We start from the raw sequence: 25,614 nt of genomic DNA, 5'->3' as shown, positions 1-25,614 counted from the left end.
CAGCAAGCCTATCAATTTGCATTTTTAGACATTACCATTTGTGTCTTTTATTCCTCTTGACACACTAAAAGAGTCTGCAATTTGTATAGTTCCCAGTCAGTGCAGACCAATTTTGCTGGGTTTATTCTTGGCAGATCATCTAACCTGCTTCACACTGACGCCAAGCCAGGATTCAGGACAGAAGACTTCTCCTGTTTGTTTTTTTTTTTAAACTGACTCTTCTGCACTAGACCAGACCGGGTAGGTAAGGAATGGATAAGAAGGTGGGAAAAAGGGATTATTTCCATGACTTCTTACCTTGTTGTGTTAGTTCCTGCAAGTGAAATGCTTAAGAGATATTAAAACACGATGTTGGAAGTTAGTCAGAAATAAATTACAAGCTTCTAAGTCTGACCTAGAATAAGGCCGTAGAAAGGAAGGAATTGTGCCCTAAAGGAATCACCACGGCTGTCCCAAGCTCAGTTTCCCTCACATTTATCCTAAGGCAAAACACTTCTTGTGGCTGTTCTCAAAGTGATAAAGCTTGAATACCATGTCTTACTCCCAGGCCAACATCTTTCCACAGACTTAAATGGTGCATTAGTAGTACAAGGTACTAGGTTAATGTAAATATAAAGTGGCAGTAACCAAATATTTAGACAAACAGTTATTTTCTATCTTTTAGTGTAACTGGCATGTCCCTTGCTTATGTTCAGCAGAAACTTTTCATACTAATAGCATCACTCAAAAAGAAAAAAAAGGTCAAATATCAAGCACTGTGCATCATGACAATGGGTGAATGAGTGAGATCCATCATTTTACAACTGGGAATTTCTGCAATTGAGAGACATTTAGAAAAACACTTTTGCAAACTGAGTATTTAAGTAATTTTAACATAAATACCCATTCACTGAAAAGCACATACAGTGCTCCACTCTTCATCAGAGTGCATGGCTTCTCATACTGGCTTTCTCCTGCCCCCATCCCTGACTCAGTTACAACTTCCTTGCCACTTCTCCAAGATGCACCCACCATCCTCTCAACCTCCCCCAGCCTAAAATCAGTGCTTTCCCATTTTGAGATCTGATGGTTTATACACCCAGAAAAGAGCATCATCACCACCACGGTTATTATCTTATATCACAAGCCATAGATCCGCATTGCACATTTGTAGAAGTCACCATTAATTAGGTTTTACCATTTTTCTATCTGAAATAGTTAATTGTCTTCATAGTAAAGACCTTATTTCAATGCTGCGTTGTTATTTCCTAGCCATTGACTCTCTTTACACACCCAGTAGACTTAAGAGTCCTCAGCTACCAAATTTCACATCAATGCAATTATATTTAATCAACTCTACTTGATATTTCTTTTTGATGAGATTACAAGTCATTTTGACAAGAGCTATTTTCCGTAAGTTCAGGTTGATTGGTATTAATTATATTGCCTTCTTTTAATTCTTTATTAATTAAGCTTTATTAATTTCAATATGCTGCTCTGCTTTACAAGGTGCATAATTGGATCTCCGTGAGCAACAGTGTGCTTTCAAAATGGTAGAGAAGTCTGAAAAAAACAGCAAAGGACTGCATTGTAAAAGCTGCAGGGTGGACAGAGCTGGAGAAGAGAGGAAAACAGGGGTGAGAATCCTCAGAGCACGTGAGGGACAGGCGAGCATCCCTCACCAAGACAAGGGAAGTGAATCCCCACGAGCCTGCTGAATGCCCAAAGTGCACCAATGTCCTCAAGGACTCGGCAGTACAACAGGCACTGCTGTTCCCCAGCCACATCCCTGCAGTAAAAACTCCATCTGAATACTGAGCACATGCTCAATTTAACCTGAAGGGATCCATTGCCATACACATGGTCACCTCCACCTTTTTAGCAGGCTTTGCTATTGCTGGCTAGAACCCTACCGAACTTGGGGAGGAGAGGAAAAAGAGAAAAAAAAAAATCAGAAAGAAGGAAAAGACTAATTTCTGGTGCTAACTGATAGCAGTATTGATCCCACAGAGCCTTAGGTGCCACTCTGGACACCTCCTGAGACTACCTAGGCATATTATTTAAATAATTTAAAATACTGCTTTTTTAACAACAATCAGGGTAATATTGTCTTCATGGATGAATTTAAAAACCCTCAACATTTTACATGTGTATAATAATTTATAATGACTAATTCAATAAGCTCCATGAACTTTACATAAAGGTACGAGCTCACTCTCTCACCAGCCATCCTTTAGAGACTTGTTTGCTAATTATAATTTGCACATATTTAGAAACCATAAATTTTAACAAGAACATGAGAATTTACATATGGCTATAAGCACCAGCCCTCAAGCTTTATTGTTTACAGTGGTTTACATGTTCTTTTGAACAAATATAGCCAAGGCAGCCTTTCTGTACAGATATACAAAGTGTCAGGTATTGTGGGATTCAAATCGCAGTTACTTTATGATCTAGACAAACGCAAATCTTAAACTGGAGGTCAGCAATTGTCTAACTTCCGTTCTGGTGCAGCTTGCATCAACCGTTTATTAACCAAGTGTTTTCTGTATTACATTTCATTTCTTAAATAAGTAGCAGTTACGTTTTGAGACATACCAATACCCACCCAAATGCTTGTATTGCTTTTATGAAATAATACATATTTTGGCATGTGGGACATGTTCATGCCTTAAAAGGTGCAACAATATCACTCAGGATGAAGTTAGAGATAACGGTCCTTCTTCTCTAATACAAGATCCTCATTTTAGCCCCCACCACAACCTCTTGCCCCTTCCAGCTGTGCCGAAACAACCATTTGCAGTACAGCGTTATTAAAAAAAAAAATCACTGGAATATTCAGGTTAAAAAAACCTTAACATTGCTGGAGGGCTATTTTTAATATTGGTCATCCAACAGGGTAGCATGCTGTGCTGGCCCATATATGCAACATCAACTTTGAAGCAACAGACTGAACAAATAGAAGACTAATTTTTCCCTTCACAGAGAAATTCTAAATAATAACATTATCCTCACTATTGTCCAGAATAAAATTCCACCTCAAGGTGGGACACTGTCTAAAGACTTGTGATCTTACAAAGATGTAAAATCAAGTGCCAGAAGACACCACCCTCACAAAAGCAGGGAAGAAGAGAATTGAAGGTGAACAGGACTGCTCTGTGGGCACTGTACCTCTTTATATTTATTTCCCTGTGCTTGCCAGGCCAGAAGTTGTTGGGTAAAACTGAGCAAATACAGCTAGCAAAAAGACTCACTGAGCAAGTTAAACAATCTCATATTCTGACTAAGGAGAAAAGTCTGAAGTCAATTTATAGACACGTATGTGTTTGCATCCTCCAGTACCATCTTCATGTCTCCAACTATGTGGGTGTGTCCGGAAATTGCTGTTTGCAAAACAGACACATAAAGAGGAAATGCTCAACTTAAAAACTGTAATTAGAACTTGCTGCTGTTTTTCTCTGGCTTGTATGAGAAGTGAATTGTGCCTGCTCTGAACTTCCTGACCCTTGTCTATTCCTCGCTTCACTAGTAGCTGAAGCAGTAAGAAAACTAGAGTGGTACTAGTTAGTTTCCAATGCAGTAAGGTTCATGGAGCTCAGTGTCACTCCTGTATTCATCTCTGCTGACTCTCCATAGTGGGAGTCAAAGAAGCTTGAAATGGTACTAGCTCCAGTGCAAAAAGAGAGTGATGAACAAAGTGATCAGTCAAAAGATTACAGTTCAGACAGGTCTAATTATTGGCCTGTTTTTCACATGCAGGAGAAGTGACAGGGACATGTTCTGAGAACATGACAGAGGCTTAGAGTCTGGTAATTTTTGTAGGCAATGTCCTCCCCTCCCTTATATTTATCATATCCTCAGCCAAATTTTTCTACAGATCACCAAGGAAGTAAACATTTTGCAGACTGGTCTGTGATTTTGCAGCCCCTTTTCAGCCCCATACCAGATGCAGCACTGGGCTTTCACCTTCTAACCCTAATCCTAGGCCTTGGCTAAGCTTTAGCTCCCCAGCACTGTGGCCCACGTGAACAAGCTCACAGGGAGAAACCTTTTAACAGCTTGCACTGTTGTTTCGCACCCCCCTTTCCAGCCTCACACCCACTGCAGGTCTGGGCTTTGCCCTTATCCTAACCCCAGCCCCAACTTTAGGTCTATCAGAGCTCTAAGGGTACTCACAGGCCCTACAGGTCCTGCCCAGGTCCTTTGGAGCTCCCTCGCCAGCCCACGGACCAGGACGCCATGTCAGCTCCTGGGGCCATCAGTCCCTGCCCCATTGATGCCAGAGCAGGGCCAGTTTCCAGCTCTCCACAGCCTTGTCCTGCCGTGGGCCCTGCTGAGCTGGGCCTACCCATGGGCCCACAACCCATTCTGGCCTCAGCTTGTCCCCAGGGAGGAGACCCATGCACACTGGGCAGTGAGATGGGCCCTGGCTGTCTGGCCCTGCCCTGCCCCCCTCCATGGGGACCCCCCAGCCCGACAGCACCTGACAAGACCTTGGTACTGGGAGAGCCTTCATCCCCCTTAGCCCACAGAAGCAGCCCACATGAAAAACCTCCAGGACAAAATCATTTTGAAGCCTCGCAATCATCTGGTGCCCAAAAGATGATGGTTTTTTCCATGAAACATCAATATTTAACAATTCCTGAATACATGAAACAGAGGCTTGGGCTGTCAATGCTGTTTGACTCCCAGACAAAGACTCTGCAGAGCAAATACAAATGAACTGCCATAGATGTCCCACAGTATTACCCACATTCAATGTGAGAAGAGCAGAGAAAACATAGCTATAGAAACCACTACATCTAAAAATCTGAAACCACACACATCATCTTGCCAAATATATAATCGGTTCAGCTGCTCCTGAATAAATATTTCTTAGGTAAAAGCAGTGGAAAATATAGTGTCAGTGTCAAAGATTAAAACCTGAATCTTAAATTTCATGTTTTGAGCATGATCTCTAAGACCAGTCCCAGCAAAAGCTGAATTACGCAATAGTCAGGTTTCCTATATAAGCCGTTTATATTTCTAAAACAGTATTCCCACTAAAGGCAATATTTCCATAATCATCTCTCCAATGAGACAGTGATCTCTTTTGTCCACTGAGATGAGAACCCAGGATGGTCAGGTCAGAGCATGTAATACATGAGGAGATGCTGAGACAACTGGATTTACTTAGCCTTGAGTGAAGGACAGCTCTTAGGGCTGTCTACAACCAACGGGAGGATTTAGAGAAGATAGAGCCAGACTCACTCTTGGAGATGCACAGGGACAGAAGGAGAGGCAAAAGACACAAATAACAATATCAGAAATTCAAATTATATATAAAGATTTTTTTTTCCCCACCATGAGCATGGCCAATGACTGGGACAGGGACCCAGAATATTTAGAAACTCCATCCAGAGATACTCAAAGCTCCATGAGACATGGTCCTGAGAAATCCAATGTAACTAGACATGCTCTGAGCAGGCAGTTGAACTAGATAACCTCCAGGTGTTTCTTCCATTTGGAATTATTCTGTCATTTTACAAGTATTAGCTTGTAATAGGCATGCAAAATACTACCGTAGCATATATGAGTATGAGGCTTTAAACATTTGTGCTTGACAAATACAAAGCCAGCAAGGGATAAAACCAGATTCTGCTGTAAATTAAAGAAGAATTTTGTTTCCATGAACATCTGGGATACGTGTGTGCATTTGCCATACTGCTAAACAAAGAGCTGGCATGAAGAAAAAGAAAAGGATCTGTTTTCATTTAGGATATTGTCTCTTGAAGCTAACATGTTGTATAATATGTTTGGGGTTTAAGTATAGTTATTTGCTAGGAATTAAATAAATATAATTTTTTAAAACTCAAAAATAATTCTTTTTGGCAGAAGCAAAGATAAACCTGAATTGGAATACAGCTATAAAAATCTGTCCCCCGGTATTACTGAAAACGTTGCAATCACTTCACAGGTACCATTTCAGAAGTTACCTTGATGTGCAGGAATCTAAATTCCAGTGGTAGTCACTGTTAGGTAAGCTCATAAGCATTTCAATAATTTTTCAAATTGGGATCTAGGCTCTTGAATCATTCCCATCTCAGTGCCTTTGGAAATATGGTTCAGTGTTTTATTCTAGGAATATATGGCTCTTGTATTCACAATTTATTTGTTATTTTTAATGCAAATTAAACCTGAAACTTTTAGTCTGAACATACTCTTCAGACTCAGGTGTAAACTTCAGCCTGGATCCAAGCCATCCTTAGGCATGACAATTTCTTCGCAATTCTGTTAATGGAAAAGTCGAAAGCTCAGGTTAGGTACTTTATTTCTATACACAGAGTGTAGGACAATTGAGGCACTTGACTCAACATCAGCCCAGCTTGGCATGCTGCAAACATACAAGCTGACCCATAGGAAGTGCTGAAGACAAACATTTCTGAAATAACGTCTCTTTCCTAGACCACTTTTGTAGCACGTAACTGGGTACCTGTGTGTGGGAAAAGGCAGTCACAGCCCCACATTTCTTTCTGGGTCTTTTCTTTACAAAGTCACACATAATGACTGGCACCTCTCTCTTTCAGATGTAGCTGCTGAAGGAAGAGAACGGCAGCTACAGCGCCTGCCCAGCCCTGCTCTCCAAGTCTAGGAAATGGCTTGCTCCGTTCTCACTCGCTGCCAGCGGCCATGTGGATCCCACAGTCCTCCCTGCACAGCGGAGCATCGTCCACTGAAGCAAGGACCTATTCCACCTCAGGTATTATTTAAAGACATTCCTTTGGGTTACATGAGCTGTCATTTTTGACTCTTTTCAGGTTCAGGGATGTCTATCACTCAGTTCTTCATTTTTCCGGAGAAAAACACTAACCTCTAGGTTACTATATCAAAGGCAGGCATATTCACACAGTACAATGAATGTTCCCCAAGGCACAAAGGATATCTGCTACCACCTCTTATTTATATATATGTGCATAAGCAGGTGTCCTGGCATGAAGGTAAGCATTCAAGCACAGAGTTGTACTTAAACGCATTTCTCTTTTGACTCGTATTGAGGTTGAGTGCATCTCCAGCCATAAGAGAAGCAAAATCTTTATGTATCCTCTCTATTTGCTCTATCATGTTACTTGTTAAGTAAAATCAACGTGCTGAGCACAATGTATGCCAAAAAAAATCAGTGCTGTGTCTGTGCCCGCTTTCAAGGCACCCTTAAGATTTTGCCTTCTGTGATACCAGATGACAGTAACGTGTAACAAACTCTTACCATGATGTAATATAATTTCACATAACAATGTGACTACTTCTTACACACAGATCCTGTTTATAGAAAGGATAAGACATTAGAATGACAAATGTCATGAGCCAAAAATAACGGAGACAAATTCTGCTTTCCATTGTCATTCAAACAGCTACTAAATCCAATGTGATTATTCATAAAAGGCCCTTCGTTTTTCCTGCTCAAATTTGTTGACAATTAGTTTACCGATCCCATTGTTCGAAGCCTCCATAGCCTCTGTGAAAACCCACCGACTCCTCTTGACTTTCGTAGGCCTTGCTTACCTCTCTGACTGATTAATCCTATTGACTCAGGTGTAGCTAGCTTATCAGTCCACTCTTCACAGGTGAACAAAGGAAATTTCATTCAAAGGCTGCTCCTATTGCTTATATTAATCAAACTTTACTGATTCAGATTTTGCCTCCTCCCAGCAAACCCTGACATCTTTCCAGCTTGCAGGCAATTACATTACGTACTGCGCACTTGTCTGAAGCGTTTATCTGTGTTGTAGAGCTTCTCTGCAGCAGACAGCATGTCGGTGCCTGTGGATTCTCTGAATTCCCAGAGATGGGAACCAGATGCTACCATAACTATGCGTACCGTACAGAAAAATAGTCTCTCCCTATAAAAAAAAAAATGCTCTTGAAGGACTTTATTCAGATTTTATGAGCCATCAAGTGGAACAGCTGGGATTTTTTGTTGTTGTTTTTGGGTTTTGGGGGGGGGATTTTTTACTGAATTGATGAAAGCAATGCAATTTTAAAGCACAGACATTTGCCCCAAAGCCTTTACCTTCAGATACAATATTTAGCTTTGGCTGCTAAATTCTCCTCTTAATTTATATGTCAAAATACTAGGGTGCTGCTTTCCCACTCATGATTTTTACTGACCTACTTGTGTCAGCAATGAATGCCCATCACCTTTGCTGACTGACATCCTCAGCCCAAGAGGCAAAGGAAGAAGTAAAGAATTCATAATTTTAGGAAGGCTTTTTTTTTTTTAATTATGGGTGGTGTTGTACTTTCTGAAACACAGAAGAAACAGGTGGAATCTGAAAAAATAGGAAAACAATGCACCCCTAAGGCAGATATGTGCCCAGAGAAGCTATGAAAGAAAACAAAGATCCCCACATCTTGTTGCATTAAAAAAGCTAAAATGTAAATTCTAGATACTGGTATTTAAACAAGCAAACAAAAACACTCAAAAACCTCTGAAGTTAATGTAAAAAATTTTAAAAAAAGAAAAAATTAAAATAATTACTTGCTAATGACTCCCAGATAAATTAAGAAAATTAATAGTTTACTACTTTTTACATGTCAACTTTTTCTTGTGCTTTATTACAGCATTGCTGTCTGAAAAAGGAGCAGAAATACTATTCCTTGTTGCTGCATCTTCACACACAAGTAAGCCTGTCATCCCAGATTGTTAAGTGAGATTATTATGACCCTCTAATGTAAATTCCTGCATAGCAAAAGCAATGGATCTTCCCTCCATTAAATTTCTTAAAGCACCTCAAACTGTGGTTACCTACAACCTTTTTTCTTCAAATATCAATGTTAATTTAAAAAACATACACTGAAAGAGAACCCTCTGCTATTCTTGTTCACTTCAGCAGGTTGTTCTAAATGTACTTCCTAAACATGTACATTTCATTCTGTGTTTGTCTAGGTTCAACTTCCTGCCATTGCATCTTGATGTGCTTTTGTCTGCTAGACTGGAGTCTTCTAGTATCACGTTTCTGTTCCCTGCACACTGTCAACACATCTCTCTCTAAATCTGTTTGACAAACTAAAGTCAAGTTGTTGGAAGGCATGTTTTCTAAACTTTTAATCATCTTAGGGTCTCTTCTCTGAGGCTTCTCCTTTTTTTCAGCATCTTTCTTGACCATGGACACCAAAACTACACAGAGTATTCTAGCAGTTGCTGTATCTATTCCTAATGCAGAGTTAAAGTAACTTCCCAGTCTCTCTTCATATGTTCTTATTACTGCAGATACTCAAGAGTTGCATTAGCCCTCCTGGTCACAGTGTCCCACTGTGTGTTCATATGCAACTAATTAACCATGATACATAGACCCTTTCCAGTAAGTGCTTCTCAGTACACAGGCCCTTTCTTTAATGTTGGGTTTATGATACTACATTTGACACTGATGTTACACCTATTGTTGGCCCAGATGACTAAGCAATCTGTAACTGACAACCATTCCAACATCACCTGAAAGGTTTAATATTTTTCCTGTTAGTGCCCTATGGCATTCTGTATCTCCACAGAATCCCAACAGGAGCAGATTCATTTAACATAGTACATAATTTCATCTAGTTTAGTCTATTTAATGCATTCTCAAAATGTTTCATGTTGCTGTAAAGTATAATCAAGAATTCACAGGATGTTAACCAAAATAGCTCAGTAAACTCCACATAGATTGTATTGTATCTGTTGTACTTTATTAATTAAACATGTAATCATCTCAGGAAAAACATTTCAAGCCAGTATGACCAACACTTGTTTTCCATAATCCTAAAAACATTGGCAATATTTTAGTAGGGTTTTTTTAATTGTATCCCATCGCAGGTATCTTCCTGTTTGCCCTGGATGAAAGTCATGTCCAGTATTGTTCCTGGAGACCTGAATTGTTCCACTAAACCCTTAAATAGCAGCATACTAGCTCAATGATGCTCCAAGAATTTCATGATAGTGAAATACTTCTATTTCCCTTCCAGAATTTTAGTTTGTTTTCCTTCCTTCTAGCCCCATTTGTATGCACAGCTTGATTCAGAAGATATACGTATTCCCCATTCCTATCAGTTCTCAATATTATTTCCTGAGTTCTATGACACAAAATGTTTCTCTTCAATTTGTGGAATCATGGGATTATTTTTCTCAGCTTTCATTATGCAAGTCCACTTCTGGCCTTCATACATGCAGAGAGGAATAACAAAACAAAACAATGAAGAATCTGAGTCTGTGAAACCTAAAGACTCATACAACTCAAAGATCCAAGAAATTATCTTTTGTGTGTCACTTGTGACACATAAGATCTGGGGATGACAAGAAATGTCAGCTTTGGAGCACAAAGTCTATAGTGTAGTGTCCTGTGGAGACAACCAAAATAAATCAGAATAAGCAAGGTTCAAACAGGAATTCCAAGGCTAATTAACTGACCTGAAAAAAAGACCGTGGGGCCCTTGGGAACCTCTGAACAGACTTACCTTCCTCATTTTAGAATTACATAGTTGGACATAACTCAGACATTTTTCACTTTGCACTAGTCAGGTATTTCCACAACATCACATAGCTGAATTAAAGTCATTCTGTCTTAATAAAAGGTTGATACTGTTCTGGGAAGGGGTAAATATGGTGGAAGAGGGGAGATGGAAAAGGAATAGCTATTGCAATGAAAAAGCTTAGATTCACATTAATTTTTTCTCTTTCAGTGTTAAAAAGCAAAAGCAGAAATAGGCAACTTTGAACTTTCATACAGTGTTGATATGCTCCATCCTGGCCAGATTAGTAACTCAGCTTGCTTACAGATGTCTTGAACAAGAAACACAGTTCTGTCCAATTTCCCTGTATGTACTTTTTCCTTTCTAATGAAAGGCTGACTGATTTCTCCCTGTATTTACATACAAAGAGGTATTCAGAAAAGAAACTGAAATTATTTCTGCTAATACTGTCTTTTCTGTCTTTGCCTAGATTTCCACAGTTTTCATTTATTCAGCATTGTTTGTTAGATTCAAAGAGATTATTACTGTAATTCTCAGAACGGAGCCACTAGCTTTGTTCCTTTCTCTCATGACTGTTGGGAAAATAAAACCAAAGATTGCCTCACTAGTTATCAGCAGTAGTTTTAGCCCAGTTATTCAAAGAAATGAGGATGACTAATATTCACTCTACGTGAATCTGATTTACCCTAAAAGGACATTTGAATCCATTGACCAATTTTAACCAGAAGAATAAATATATTTTAAAAATTAAGTCTCTATTGATTTCCTGAAAATAGATAACTGAATAGAAGAGGCAAACCCTGTCAACACTTGGACTGCAGAAATTGCTGCCAATTCTAAAACAACAGAAAATACACTTGAAGAAAAAGCCTCTAGAATTCCCCAATCATAAGAAAAACTCTACAGCTACACCCCGAAGTAATGAAATCTCAAGAAATGCATTCACAGGGAAAATTGTCTGTGTTAGCTGCAACATTCCTGTAATTACTTGTTTATAAAATGTGTACATTCATTTCTTGTTTTATCCTTTAAGAGGTCTGTCTCCTGAAAGGCAACTAGCAGTGTCAAATCAAGATGCATAGTTGAAAGCTCTGGACCCCCTGTCCTGCATGCAGTGCATGCATTTAATCATGAATTCAAGTTACCCAGAAGGACTAAACCAATGGTTTGACTGAAATACACCAATGGACAGCAGCTGTAAGACGGGCATCATGTTCAATCTACAGCTGAACAAAGAGGTGAGGTTCTACACCTCTGTTTGCTACAATCCACCTAGTCATGTATGCAGGTGTGCTTTCATCTTATATTTTATAACCACATTCACAAGGATGAAAGTATACAAGCCCACCAGGTAGCTGTCTACCTAAGGTTATTATTTGGCAATAAACAAATAATTCAACATTTCAACCCATTTTTTGTTGAAGATTTTACTCTATGAGCAAGGAAAACTACAATCATCTGTATTCATCGGTAATTGTAAGGAAAAGCCATTCAATGCTTGAATAGATTGCTCTCAGGGTTAAGAAAACACTGACTTTTCGAGCAGGCAGTGGAGAACTCTACAGAGAGGGTAAATCACAGCTGGAATTTCAAGGCTGCTGGGTAACAAAGGCAACACTGTAACAAAACTTCTTCTAACAGGAAAGAAATAATCAGAATAAAAAGTTTGCCACTCTGAACTTCCAGGTGTTTAGGAAAAAGTCTTGTTACTATGGATTTATGATCTCTTTGAGTGAAGGTTAGTTTGATGGTGTTAAAAACAGAGGGAAAAAACAACTGGTGGTGCATATAATTTTCTGCTATAGACAGTGCAACTACATCAATCCATCTTTCTCTCTCCACAAGCCAACACAGAAACACTATAAATCAAAACTCTTATGTCAAGGTTTAAGAGAAGCAAGAAATATGCAGAACAGTAAATCAACATGAGGTTGCCTATACTATAGTTGGCAGTCACAACTATACTAGAAGTCAGAAGATTAATGCTGACCATTTTCATTTCCACTGCCCTAAGAGTAAAAGGCAAGATTTAACACCAGGAGTCTTTGGTAACAGGTGCTGAGGGATTACTGCATATGCTGCTAGCAATTTTTCTCAATGCACATGTCAGGTGCACAGAAAGGCAGTGCCGAGGAAAGGAAATAGCCTCAGCTCCTTTGAAGTTTTCCTCAATCACTGGGGAGCAGGTGGTCATGTAGCAAGTACTCTGGCACCCCAAAAGCCCTCTTAGAAATTAGAACGCCAAACCTATCCTTAGTTAGCCTCCCCCTTTGCATTCCATTGAAATCAGCAGGCAGTCACAAGATGTGGTGTGAAGTAGAAAATTAGCCCTGTTTTAGCATAGTGGATGGAGAGCAGCAGAATTTCAGCTTCCATACACCTAGGTACTTTTGTATTAAATGCTTGAAATCACCTAGGAGAATTAGGAATACAAGCCCATGAAAAATTGCCTCCTTCTTTAGCAAACCACTAAAATAATCAGTGCTTCAGTGCCATATCACCAGATCACCAGGATCCAATATTTTTCCCAGCAATAAAAAGCGTTTATCAGTACACAGCACCTAAGACGTGAGAGTCACAGCAAGAACCAGCAGAGTCATTTGCAGCTATAAAGTTTCTTATCTGTAATAGCAGCAATAAGTTAAATACAAACAGAGAAAGCAAACTTTGAGCTAAGGTAACACCTCAGAAACATCAGACAAAGGCCATTGCTAACTACACAAGACAGGAAATGTCTTGGTTACCTCCTGCCTTCACAGAGGATACGTAACACTTAGAGCTTCTACAACACATGTACATTGCATGAAGTAGATTAAGTAGGTGTTCCCATTACTGGCCATTTGATTGTAATATAATCAGTTATTGACTCTAGGACCTGAGAGAGACGGACAGCATTTTCTTACCAGCTAATAGAGTCCCCAGTTACCAGACATTTTCATGGAGTTGTACTTGAGAAAATAAGCAGACAGAAAAAAGGAGGGAAAAGCACATATAAATTTGTTTTATTCCCAGACAAATTTAAATTTTAAATTTAAAAATTGAATATAACTGATCATACAAAAATTAATAGGGAAAATGAATTGTAGATTGTGTACACAAAAAAGTAAAAATTAAAATGATGCAAAGCACTAAAGTTTACTCAAACAAAACAAACACACCACAGATTCTTACAGTAATCAGAAAAACCCTAAGATTCTGCTTTTCAGGCAATATATATTAGAAAAAACCAATATAATGAATTATACTTAGGAGACAAGACATCCATTTTTAAAATAACCTCTTAAGCAGAAAAACTTCCATGGTATGTGTCCTTTCCTTAACAGAGCCAGACATTCATAAAATGGAATTGGGGATTGCATCATAAAGAAACAATATACTACCTCAAAACTTTCCAAAGAAAAAGGGTGGAAAGAGGAGATTTATTTAGAAATTTATGAAGATTTCTGAAGACTGTGACAGGCTAGTTATACAAGAAATTAAAAAACCCGAATGACCATTTCAATAATGGAATTATTCAGTATTTAGCATCAATACAAAACATACCATAGATGGGGCAAGTGCAGATCAGAAAACACTCACTTTGTGCAGGGTACAGAAGCAGGTGTAGCATATTTCAATACAGACATAGCACCAAAATAACATACCTTTCGTGGATAGGAATTTTAATTTCTCTGTTCAATGGTCAATAAATTGTTCCTGGATAGCAAGATTTTACTTTAGATTGTTCTAAATAATTATTTTTAAAATTTGTTTTTTCTAGAAAACTGTATTTGTTAAAGTAAATGCCCCTCTACATCTGAAGTGGATTACTTTGATACTAGGAATCTGAGGAGGATTTACATCCTTTTTATCAGCTATGGGCTTTGAGGCTAAGCAGATGGTATGCCCCTGCAAGTAGAGTATTCTACAATAACTCCTAAAATCCTATTTAAAAATCAAGGTCTATTATCTGTATTTTAAACTGAATGAAATCTATTAATCTGCAGCCAACACATAGTGGATCTAATTGGCATGAAAGTTCAAATTATTTCTGTTTTACAGACCAGTGCCAAATAAAATATATCACAACTAGATTTCCAACACAGGTCTAAAAGTGCGTACATTTTCTTAAGTTTTTGTTTAAATAACAGCAACGTGCAAGTAGCCAAAGATTCAGACACCATGGTTTTGGACATGTAACCTACACACTTCCTGTTAGAAGTGGACTTAGTCTGGAATCTAGTTGCTAAACTTTTTTGTAATCAAAAGATATTAACTGATTCAAGAAAAGTTGCTATGGGGAATGTGTCAACTGGGGGGGGGGAGGGGGGAGGAGGGAAACCAAAACAAACAAGACAAAAAAAAAAAAAACCCCACCCCACAAAAAAACACACTGAAAATTGCTCAGGACCCAAGAAAGAACTACCATGCAAAATCAGAGACCATTCAAATACCTTTGCTTTTCCTCACCCAGATGTGGCACTTAAAAGTCCTAATTTTTTAATTGCATATCAGATCATTGCCTCCACTACTAGGCAGTGGCTATTGTTGCATGTATGTAGCTCACAGTCTTTCCTGCCAGGACATTTTTATTTTCTTTACATTGAGCCATAGAAAAAGGGTATTCTCTGGGCCCCAACTGCCAGCCGCCTCTGGCTTCAGGAGTGTCAAGATTCCCTTCTGATTGGTATTTATTTTATACCCATGGGATCGCACCGATAACAGGAAGTAGAAACAGCCTGCTAGTTAGGGCTCTCACAGCAAAAGGGGGCACAGAAAAACAGTGACTGTGAGCACAGATCTCCTAAATTTCTGATGAATGTTGAACAAGTATGAAAAATCAGCCCCTGAAGTTGTGCACTCAAACTTAGGTGCCAATTTAATATCTTTTTTCCTTGGTCTTTCAGGTTGACTGAGATCATTGTGATTGAAATTTCCCTACTAGTCAGCCTCAAGACAGGCTTTGAAGGTAGAAATATTTGTGAAAATGATTTACAGATGTTTTAAAAGTTGCTGCCAGCATTCCTACCGGAAGATATTCTATGGATCTTTGATCTTAACATTCTTCTTTTTACATATTTCTCATGCAGTAAATGATGAGGATGAGGGAACAGAGCAGAAATTCTGATTGGAATTTTTTATATATAGTTCTGCAAAATTTCTGAGAGACTTACCACGATTTAGCCGTTGAATTTAGTTTGTTCAGCTAATGAAAGTAAATCCTGTTAGGTTCTGCCTACTTTGGATGGCAAGAAACCAAAATATGTTTTCACTGGTCTAAGAAAATAATTTTCTCTTAAGGATGTTAAGGTCAGTACTATTTGACATCTTGGGCTTCCCAAGCAGTGAAGCTTCCCTAAACCAGAGAACCTCAGCATGGCTTGAAAGAGCAGCGAGGTCTACCATTCTTCAGCATGAAGGAACACTGTCATCGAAATCATCTGCAGTTCAGGGCATTTAAAAACATTCAAAAATTCACCAGAACTTTCTTCAGAAAGGCACAGAGCATGGGATAAGCAGCTTTCACCCTCTGACAATGTTCACAGGCTCTTTTCTGAAAGGTCTCTTGGGTCTTGGCAGCACCATCACCCTGGGTGTGCCCGCACAGCCTGCTGTGCACCTGCACAAGGTACAGCAGTACCAAGAAGAGATTCCTGACCTGACTCCACATGTGCTAGTGCAACGCTTCAGTCACACATCAAATGTTTCTCCCAAGTCAATGCTGGGCTCTGTGGTACAGGAATACCTACTCCAACCCATTTCCTTCTCTACTAGCTGCTGCCTCTGTTTCTTACATGGTTTTGCCGCACATGTTCCGATAAACCCTCTGTTGCAACGCCAGGAAAAGTTCATTTTTCTGAACTTCCCCCAGACCCCTGATAAATTCAAGCCAGGACCTTAAAATGGTATGGTTAATTTAAAACAATACACAGTCTAAGTGAAAGACCCAGTGTTTCTGGATTCTAAGCCTTTGGGCTTAAAAAATTTTCCCCATAAGCAAAAAGATGGTGCAGACTAGCTCCTTACTTTAAGTTTCAACAAGTCACATAATATTGTGCCTATAAGGGAAAAACAGCAAATACTGGAAGTTGTGTGATAATCTGATTATCAAATGTGTGCAAAAACCAGCAAGGCATGAGATTCAAAGTTCTGAGGTCTTTGGAGTGCTAAGTCATCAAAACAGCACAGCAGCTTTTACAAGAGGATCCCACAAATACAGTCCTCATACTGCATGAAATACAAACCTTAGATGTACAAGAATTTTTAAAAATATTCAAAAAGGATTCTCAAGAGTGGAAGGGAAATCTGTGGAGCATTCAGCAGCATTTCGTACACAACATTCACAATATCCATTTGCAGTAAAGCACTGCCTCATGTCCTCCTCCCCCTGCTGCCAAACCACACAGGGATGGGGAATGAGTGTGGAAAGGGTCACTAGCAGCTTTTCCAAGAAGGGAGGTAACTGTAATGGACCTCATCCCATGCTGAGTATCTCCATGGCAGTTACACGGAAGCTAAGGTTTTCTAGTCTTATTTTGTCTCAAAATAGTAGGTTTTTTAAAAATCAGGACATTTTTTGCATTTTATTTGAAGAAACATGCCTTGCTACATCTACAACAGTATCATTGTTTGGCTCTGCCTAGTGTTTAAGATGTATAAAGACAAGGAAAATGATCCCTAGAACAGATTTTTCCAGCTACTTTTAAGATTATCTATATTCCCATTAGGCTCAATTAATCCAAATGCAACTATATCTGATTTCAGACTGACGTGGACTTTTGTTCAAAATAGTTACACTTCCTGACCAGCAACACGAAACAACATTTAACAATGTCTCCTCCTCAAAAATTTGTACTTCTTTTTTGAGGTCCAAAGAGAAACAGGCTTTTAATTATCTCCTTTTTCCTGAAGCAATAAAAATTTTTCCTTTTAGAATGCAAGCTTACTGTGACAGGGTAAATAAAGAACAGTACCAAGATCCCACAAACTTTTAGATATTGTAAGGACAACTGAAAGGCTCTGGCCAAGTTTTGACTTCTAGTTCCTCCACCACGCGTTCATCCTTTGAGAGACTATCGAAACTTTACAGCCCAGTCACAATACAGACTTTTTATTCAGAAGGGCAGGTTTATTTATGGAGTCATAAATAAATCTTTGGAGTCAGGCCAAAGCTGTAGCCAGAGTCCCAGAAACTTTCACCATGTATAGACCAGCAGAGATAGGAACAACGTTCAGTACAATGCCCCTTGAGCAGCTAGAGCAGAGAGACGAAAGGGAGACAAGCAACAGAAAGTCCTTCCCTCAGTTCTTTGGCAGCATCAGCATTGGCATACGCTTCTCCCTTAACTGGAGGTGGCACACTCCTACACTGTGCTTGAAGGACACAAGGCAAGAGGCTAGTACACCTTAGACTGCGACGGCGCAGAAACACAAAGATTCAAACTGGCCACAAAAGTTAACTCACGTAAAAATCCTAAAATGTTCCGCAAATTATTCTTTTTGTGTACAGAGACTTATAATTATTTCACATTCGCTAAATGAATTATTTTCATGACAAATCATCACACTAGTAAGAATCATGATGCTTAATTAACATGGATTGGAGGTTATCTGAGACAAAAATGTGTGATAGCGCTGAACAGAAAGGCACATTTGGTGCTTGTCATTAAAATTGCAATCGATTTCATACAGTTTCTGTGTCAGAATCATCGTTAGAAATTCATTATTCATACCTGTATCATCTAATATTCATAAGCCTACCAGCAGAGCATTTTGGACAGTTTTCGATGTTTTTTTCTCCTTTAAAACAGTTATATACTGCCCCATGGGAACCCTGACACATCATCATTTCTCTTGTAGTGATATCCCAACAAATGACAATTTACAGAAGTTGCAGCCCTTTCAGCTGGCTTAGAAATCTGTCAGCTACAGATCATGAAACATGGCGATTAAGAACTGAGGTAACTGATAAGACTCCTAGCTTTTCAAAAGATTGAGAGTCATTGTGGCCTTCAGACACTTCTCCATGGCTCAATGCCAGCTGTACACAAGTATCACTGTTGGACCAGTAGTGCCTGAGAACAGAAAAATTATGAGCTCCCAGTGTTCCACTCCTGATGTTTCTCAAGTCATTACAACCAAAAGTTCCCATGGATGCCTTGACATTTCTTCTACACTACAGCATTTTAGCTAATTGGGTTTTTTCCTGATGATGGATGACTTTTACATCTGAACCTCATCTGAGGTTTGCTTTGCTTGTTAGGGAAGTTAGGGTGAAATACTGTGGGACATGATTCAAATCTAAGAACAACATTTTCTATTCTTCTCCTTCCAACTTCAGCTTCACCTTAGCAAATTTCCTTGGTTGTATAGTAATTTCTTAATTACTGAGCATGAAAAAGTGGTATGTGACACATTTGACAAAAACAAGCATAGCTGGTACTCACTACTCCATGTGCCAATTATAATCAGAAAAAAACCCAAAAGTTTAGCATTCATATGCCTGGTAAAAATGACTGCTTAATATTGTAAACAGACCACTGTGTTAATGAGTTCAGCAATCACTGCCTTCTACTTCCTATTTTATAATACATACATGGGTGTTCTTATGCTTCTTACCCCCACCTTACAAAAATGCAGAGACACACATAAGATGCAAAACAAAAATTAATGAGATCCACATTCTGAAAATAAGTTGTGGCTTTTCTTGTTAAAAGGTCAAGCAGTGAGAACTGACTTGAATTTGCTGCTTGAACTGTCAGCATATGATATAACTTGAAGTCCACAACAAAACTGACTTATATAAGTGATATTAATCTAATTATGCAATACCCTAAACTAAACCAGGCATTTTTATCTTGCTAAGTACAGTTTAAAAATAAACAGCCTAAACACGAGATCTCTGCTGGACCAAGCATACCCAAGAATTCACACCATCAGCTAGAAACTCACAGGGTTCTACTTAAAATGCTGTGATTTACTCCAGGGATTTTGAGTAAATTTAATTAGTTTCCTGCATTTCAGCAGAGTGTATTAAGAGCAAATGAATTCTCTCAGCATAAAACAGTGAAACAATGAAGAACAAATGAGTTAAACCATCTTCATAAATCAATTCATGCTAAAATATGTGCTAATCCAAATCTGCACTCTTGGTTAGACATTACCATATGAGTACATTCAGCAATTTTAATTCAATTGCCTGCGGTTAAAGACAAAAGGGCAGCAATCAAGACCACCGTCATCATTCACTGTTGCTATTGCAGTATCACATCTGTAAAGAAAAAATGGCAGAGCTGCCCCAGACAATGTTCACTGGGTCTTTCTAAAATGCTACTCTTACTGTCCTTACATGATTCACTTATTGTGTCACATTGATTGAACATATGCAGTCCTCATGCCTGTGAGGAAAAATAGGAGATGAAAATCTTCTTTCCAGATTTACAGAGTCCAACAACTTTATAGGTTTTCCATTTACCTTTAAAATAAAATAGAATCATGTGGAATTACTAATAGCAGGCTCTCAAAAGGGTAGGAAGTTAATCTGAATATGCCTGAGGTGTTCGCTCAAAAGTTCACTCTGTGTTTTGAAGTTCAGATATCTCACTAGATTGGATTGGAAGTGCTGTAAAAAACAGCTTATTCTCTTTTTATTTCATTACTTACACAGATCTTCCCAATTCAATCTTCTAATTATTGAAAAGGCATTAAAAGACAAGGATTATTTCAACTTCTCTAGTTACATAAGTGTTCAAGTGGGCTAAAAGGATTATGTTCTGCAGAGCATATTTCTGCACAGAAAAACATTTCCCATTGTTGATAATGGTTATTTCACTTATTAGATGCTACGGCCCTTTAACAAACCATTTTTACTAAAAATTAAGATAGCCATAAGATTTTTTTCAATTAAACTTTATCTCATAGAATTTTTTTGGAAGTATTGGCTGAATATTCAACAGAAAGTGTGTTTAGAGCCTCAAGTCGGTTCAACAGCATGACAGGACCTGAAACTGAAATCAGAAATCTTAACTTTTCAGTTTGAAATGGGAAGTCCTGATAATTTCCCTAGACAGAAGAAAAATTCAATAAAGAAACCTGAAGGTTTCCTGTCAAACAAAACTATCCACCTCCCCTTAGCTTTGCAGTTAATTGCCTATCTCAGAAAACTACTTGGATGGGCCCTTCTCATTCAGGGATACACACGTCTAAGAATGTCCCTAAATCAGGTATTATTCTGGGACTGCAAGCACATTTTAACCCTATCAAGAGTTAAAGAGATGTTTTACACAAAAGGGTAGAAGTATCATCCCCATCTTAAAGGCAAAAGCATACAGGTGGATTAAACAACATTTTCATGGTAATTCAGCAAGTTTGTGATAGATCTGTATCTACAGCCATGTTTCAACATGTGTGCTGCAGTCTGTCAACCCCACTTCTTCACTACAGAATCATCTCGTTGAAAGAAATGAAGTTTCCAGAGAAGGAAAATCTGAGAAATCTCTCTTACCTGGCAAAAAATGATGCTGCCACCGAGGTGCCTGTGGATACTTCACTGGCAACGTATGTGCTCTGGGAAGCAGGGAAGCTGTACAAGGAGGGTTTATCTGCATTGTAGCGGTTCAATGCTGCTTCAGTCAGGCTCTCTCGACTAGTCTCTGTCATAAGCTGAGATATCTGAAGACAGAAAAAAACAAAAGTGTCATCAGCTAAAGCTCACTAGCTGACCCCTCCTCATCCAGAAGTGCCTCTGGCTTGCAGATGGAGTAAGAGAGGCATTTCATTCACTACATGTTTGCTGCTCTGTGAACAAGTTTGTTGCTTCTGTCATGCTAATCTCCAGTACCGTGGCTCAGCTCTAACCTTGTCTGCATTAAAACTAATGGGGTAAATTCATCCCATCACTAGAAATGTCAATAATGTCTATGGCTTTCCATATATATAGAAAAGAGAGTAAATGACAATCCTTGCTCTGTTTTACCTCAGGGTTTAAGAGAAACACCTTAGACGTGTGCAAGATATTTATATTTTACTTCAGGGGGAAAAAAAAAAAAACCCACACACAACAAACACAACACATTTGTTTGCCTTTGTAAAATAACACAGCATTAGTGTATGAAGTATTTTTGTTGACCTTTCTCCAGAAAAGTCAGCAAGTAGCATGGGAAGAAGTCCCTTGGGTTCCTACACTATTTGTCACCTCTCTGGAAAATTGAGATCATTACCACTCACTTTCATTTGCTTTCTTAAAAGGTTTTAAACATCCTGTGATTTCATTCTTCTGATGGCCCATTTAACATTTTTTCCCCTCTTCAAAAGGCTCATATCAGCCTTTCATTGTCTGCAAAAAGAAATGGAGTTCAACCAGACTTGACCCAGCACTCCTCAAGTTAACTGAAAGATATTTATTGACTTCAGAGACAGCTGGGTCAGCAGCTGCCGTTGAAGCACCTCCTCAAAACCAATTTCAGTTTCTTGACTATTTCATATGAACTTAAAATGGTGTGATGTCATCTGTTGTACCACCTGCAGTTCCTGACAACTTCCCTTTCCTCCTTTCTTCATTTCAACCACAAACTGCATTTGTTCACCAATGCACGTCACAAAATTGCAATGTATGCCTAAAAAGAATCTTTCCAAATTATTGTTAACAATCATCCAAGACATTGCTTCCTTCTCCTTGCAAAAGGTTTGCAATAACCAGTCTCTCACCTGTTCAACTTCAGTTCCCATACCTTTCCTTATCACCACAGTAACAACAGAACATCTTTGTGAGGTACATCAAGAAAAGTACTTGAGATCATCCTGCAGTTCTTTGTTCACTGAGGCTTGCTTTATTTCAGCTGTTAAACATTTCAGTTATTAAAGACAAAGTTGAAGAATGGTGATTTTTATTTGGATGTGATATGGCAACATTTTTAGACCAACTATCAAACCACCCCAGTTTTTTTATAGAGAATTGCTACCCATTCTACTATGGCTAAGAAGATAATCTAAGTGTTTATTCTGATTTTACATATTTTTCGGCCAATCAACTGTAATACTTCAAGAACAGGAATGCTAAACTAGCCCCTCTATTTAATGAGGAACAAGTAAAATTGCTGAAAGTGCCCCTATCATGTTAGCTACATGCTAAGCATTTCTAAATTACTGATTCACTATATTGAATGAGCAGCACTCTCGGAAGGCTATAGCTAAAATCCTGAACTTAAATCATCTCATATTACCGTTAAAACACAAGAATTTAGGCTGGCTGCCAGGATACCTCCCTACATTTCCAGCATGCAGGCAAACAGACATTTGTTGTTCAGTGTTCTGCTAAGCTAGTCTACTTGCGGCATCCAATACATTTGAATTCACTAACCAATTTCCTCAAATTTTCCATAATTTTTTGCTAACTCAGCTATTTATACTTGCAGTGAAGTAGCACAAGATTCGGCCCTATCCCATCATGTTATCCTCAAATCAATTTCATCATATACCATGTTGGGAACTGCTAAGCAGACAGATTTAAAAAGCTCTCCCTTCAGAGCAGAGTACACTTACAAACCTAACCTCATCTTAGTCCATCCAGTTCATATACCTGAAATCAGGGCTGGACCATCATTAATCAATTGCCATTGCTAATAGTGTCACCAGGAAGTGCCATTCACTTCCATGGCAACCAGACAGCAGTTAAGATGATGAGTTGACTTATCTCAACCGCTATCATAACCTCCCCGTCCTCTGCCAAATAAAGATTTGCAGCTCCAAACATGAATTTCCACAGCCAGAGCCTCATGTTTCTATTGATGTCAGACCCCCTGAAGCTGAAAGACGGTGAGGCCTGAGAGATGTATTTCAGCCAACTGCAAAACAAGAAAGGGTTTGTGTGTGTCTGTGTTTGACACACCCAGCAAACATCCAGCATGACGTGGGCATAAAAGCAGTAACTAAATGGTTTCCGCAACTACAGAGACTTTCAAGTGATCCATGTCCATATCCACAAGTCCTGTTAATGTGAACAGCACAGAGCAAAGAGCAATAAAAAGCCTCAAACAGATTATGGACTTTTCCTGAAAGGTATTACACTCGAGCTTCCTCAAAAGCTGATTAGATGTTTGGTTCATGAGCTTTTGAATAACTAGTTCTTAAATACAAGCACTGCAAAATAATCAAATACTCACTTACCAAAGAGACGTATTATCCTTTTAGAAAGATACAAATACAAACAATTCCCCCTTACCTAAGCACTCAGAGAGAAATAGGTATTAGTCAGCAAATGGAAATGTTAATGCTTTGTAATAATAAATGTAATAAATTTAATAAATGAGGATGAAGATCTTATAAAGCCTGTATTTAGGTCACATTTTCTTCTAGTAAAATGCAAAGGAACAGAATCAGAAGCTGGAAATAATCAAACATATTTATAAATTCTGTATTTATGGAGTACCACGCTAACCACAGGACAGACAGAGAAGAGAGATAAGTAATATTGATATTAGGAATTGCATATGTGATGAAAAAATGCAGAATGAGGTTGTTTCTATATAAATGTAGACTGTTCACCAGTACTGTCATTTTATCATGTGTCCTACACAACAGCCCAAGCACTACGTGGATGGTCAGCTGCTCAAACTGCAAGCTGTGAAACATCCATACGATGGTGACCACCAGAGCCTGCTGGAGAGGCAGCAGCTTTCCTTCCTGTTCATTCACACAGCTTGCTTTGTTGCAGAAAACAAGAAGCTACTGTTGACGTCGATATTGATGTATTAGCTGTGAAAAGCAACATTCCAGTGTAAACAGCCATGTCAGAGAGCCCTCCCAGAGTTGCCCTGGATGGACACTCATAACGAGGCATGTTGGGCTTGTTAAGTACCCTCCTGACCCTGAGGATCCAATACCACCACCTGGTATCCTTACCCATGCTGGCACACTTTCTGGGCAAAAATTTGTTTCTCAGCGTGAACCCCCTCAGAACTAAACTCCCAAATGCACATACTATCTGTTCTAGAGCTCCACTGATTTACTGCCTACCTCAGCAGCGACATTTCTTAGTTGACAGAGTATTACAAAGATACCAAATTGGGAACGTAGTTTATTTTACCTACCACAAGATATAGACAAATTAAGACAAAATAAGAACTGCCTTAAGCCACAGTCCAGGATCTCCTCATCTAGAAACAGTTTCTTTGCTTACTATGTCTGTCAAAGGGAGATTTTTCAACTGTGAAATCTCTCCAGAAGCAATAAAATATGAAATATTTCCCTGAATTTCAAACATTCTAGTGTTCCTTATTTGGGAATCCTGCAACACCACTTGATTTTATATATGTAAAAGCCCACAGAAGTACCTAGTGATCCTGCCACACTCAGCCTCAAGCAGAACATCGGGTTTTGCTTGAATGAGTTCCTCAAGTCACTCTGTTGCCATCTTTTCCTTCTAACAAAGCAAGAACAGGATAAAAAAACTAGAACTTGATATTTATTATGGAATTGTGCCTTTGGTCATGCAGCCAGCAGAGATGAAGGGCAGACAGGGCCATGTCAAATTCTGGGCTAGGGTAGGAACCAGTTTTGTGTCCAGTACTTATCAGAGTATTGTTTATACTGCTAAAATTCCATCTGGGTCAATCCACAGGCTGAGTACCTCACCAGAAATATACCAACAATATTTGGCTAATAAATCCTCGCTTATTCCCAGAGTTCAATATATATACATAAAGTAGTGGGCTGAAAGAAGCCCAGATAATTCATATATCCAGACATTACTGACTTCAGTCAGTTGTGTTGCATTTATTTTTTTGCCTCATAGATTGGAGAGTGTAGGAATCATTTAAACTATTAAACTGAACAGTGGTATTCGGCAGTAATCTTACCACATCATACACTTTGTCCTCTGGTGACAGTACCAAACTACCCCATTCTTCTCCGACATTGCTTTCTGAAGTTCACACATACACCAACTGGAGTAAACACACCCAGGATTTATCAAGCATTTAAAGAAAAATTCTCTCAGAACAGACATTTCCAAAGGTCTTAGAGAATTTCCTTTTTTCCCCATCCCAGTTCAAAAGACATAGTTGAAATTCACCCACCCCTTTTTTCCCCCCAAGTACAGTTCACATAAATCTGCTTCTTCAGTGGCACTGTCTCTGCCACTAGGTACTGTTTCTAGATTTAAGAGGGAAAAGAAGAATA

At 38.8% G+C, this 25,614-nt stretch overlaps 1 protein-coding gene across 1 annotated transcript in view; it reads right to left on the bottom strand.

The window, feature by feature from the left end:
* Positions 1 to 21,108, bottom strand: part of KIF26B (kinesin family member 26B) — a gene marked incomplete at its 5' end in the record, with an annotated part of 168,232 nt that extends 147,124 nt beyond the window's left edge. Inside the window, one exon of the mRNA XM_010150171.1 lies at positions 20,942 to 21,108. Coding sequence (XP_010148473.1) covers positions 20,942 to 21,108 — 167 coding nt within the window. The remainder of the gene's footprint in view (positions 1 to 20,941) is intronic.
* Between the last annotated feature and the right edge of the window lie 4,506 nt (positions 21,109 to 25,614).

The sequence above is a fragment of the Eurypyga helias genome, unplaced genomic scaffold, assembly GCF_000690775.1.
Source record: "Eurypyga helias isolate BGI_N326 unplaced genomic scaffold, ASM69077v1 scaffold13204, whole genome shotgun sequence".
Taxonomy (NCBI): Eukaryota; Metazoa; Chordata; class Aves; order Eurypygiformes; family Eurypygidae; genus Eurypyga; species Eurypyga helias.
This window is presented reverse-complemented; position numbering and strand designations above follow the sequence as displayed.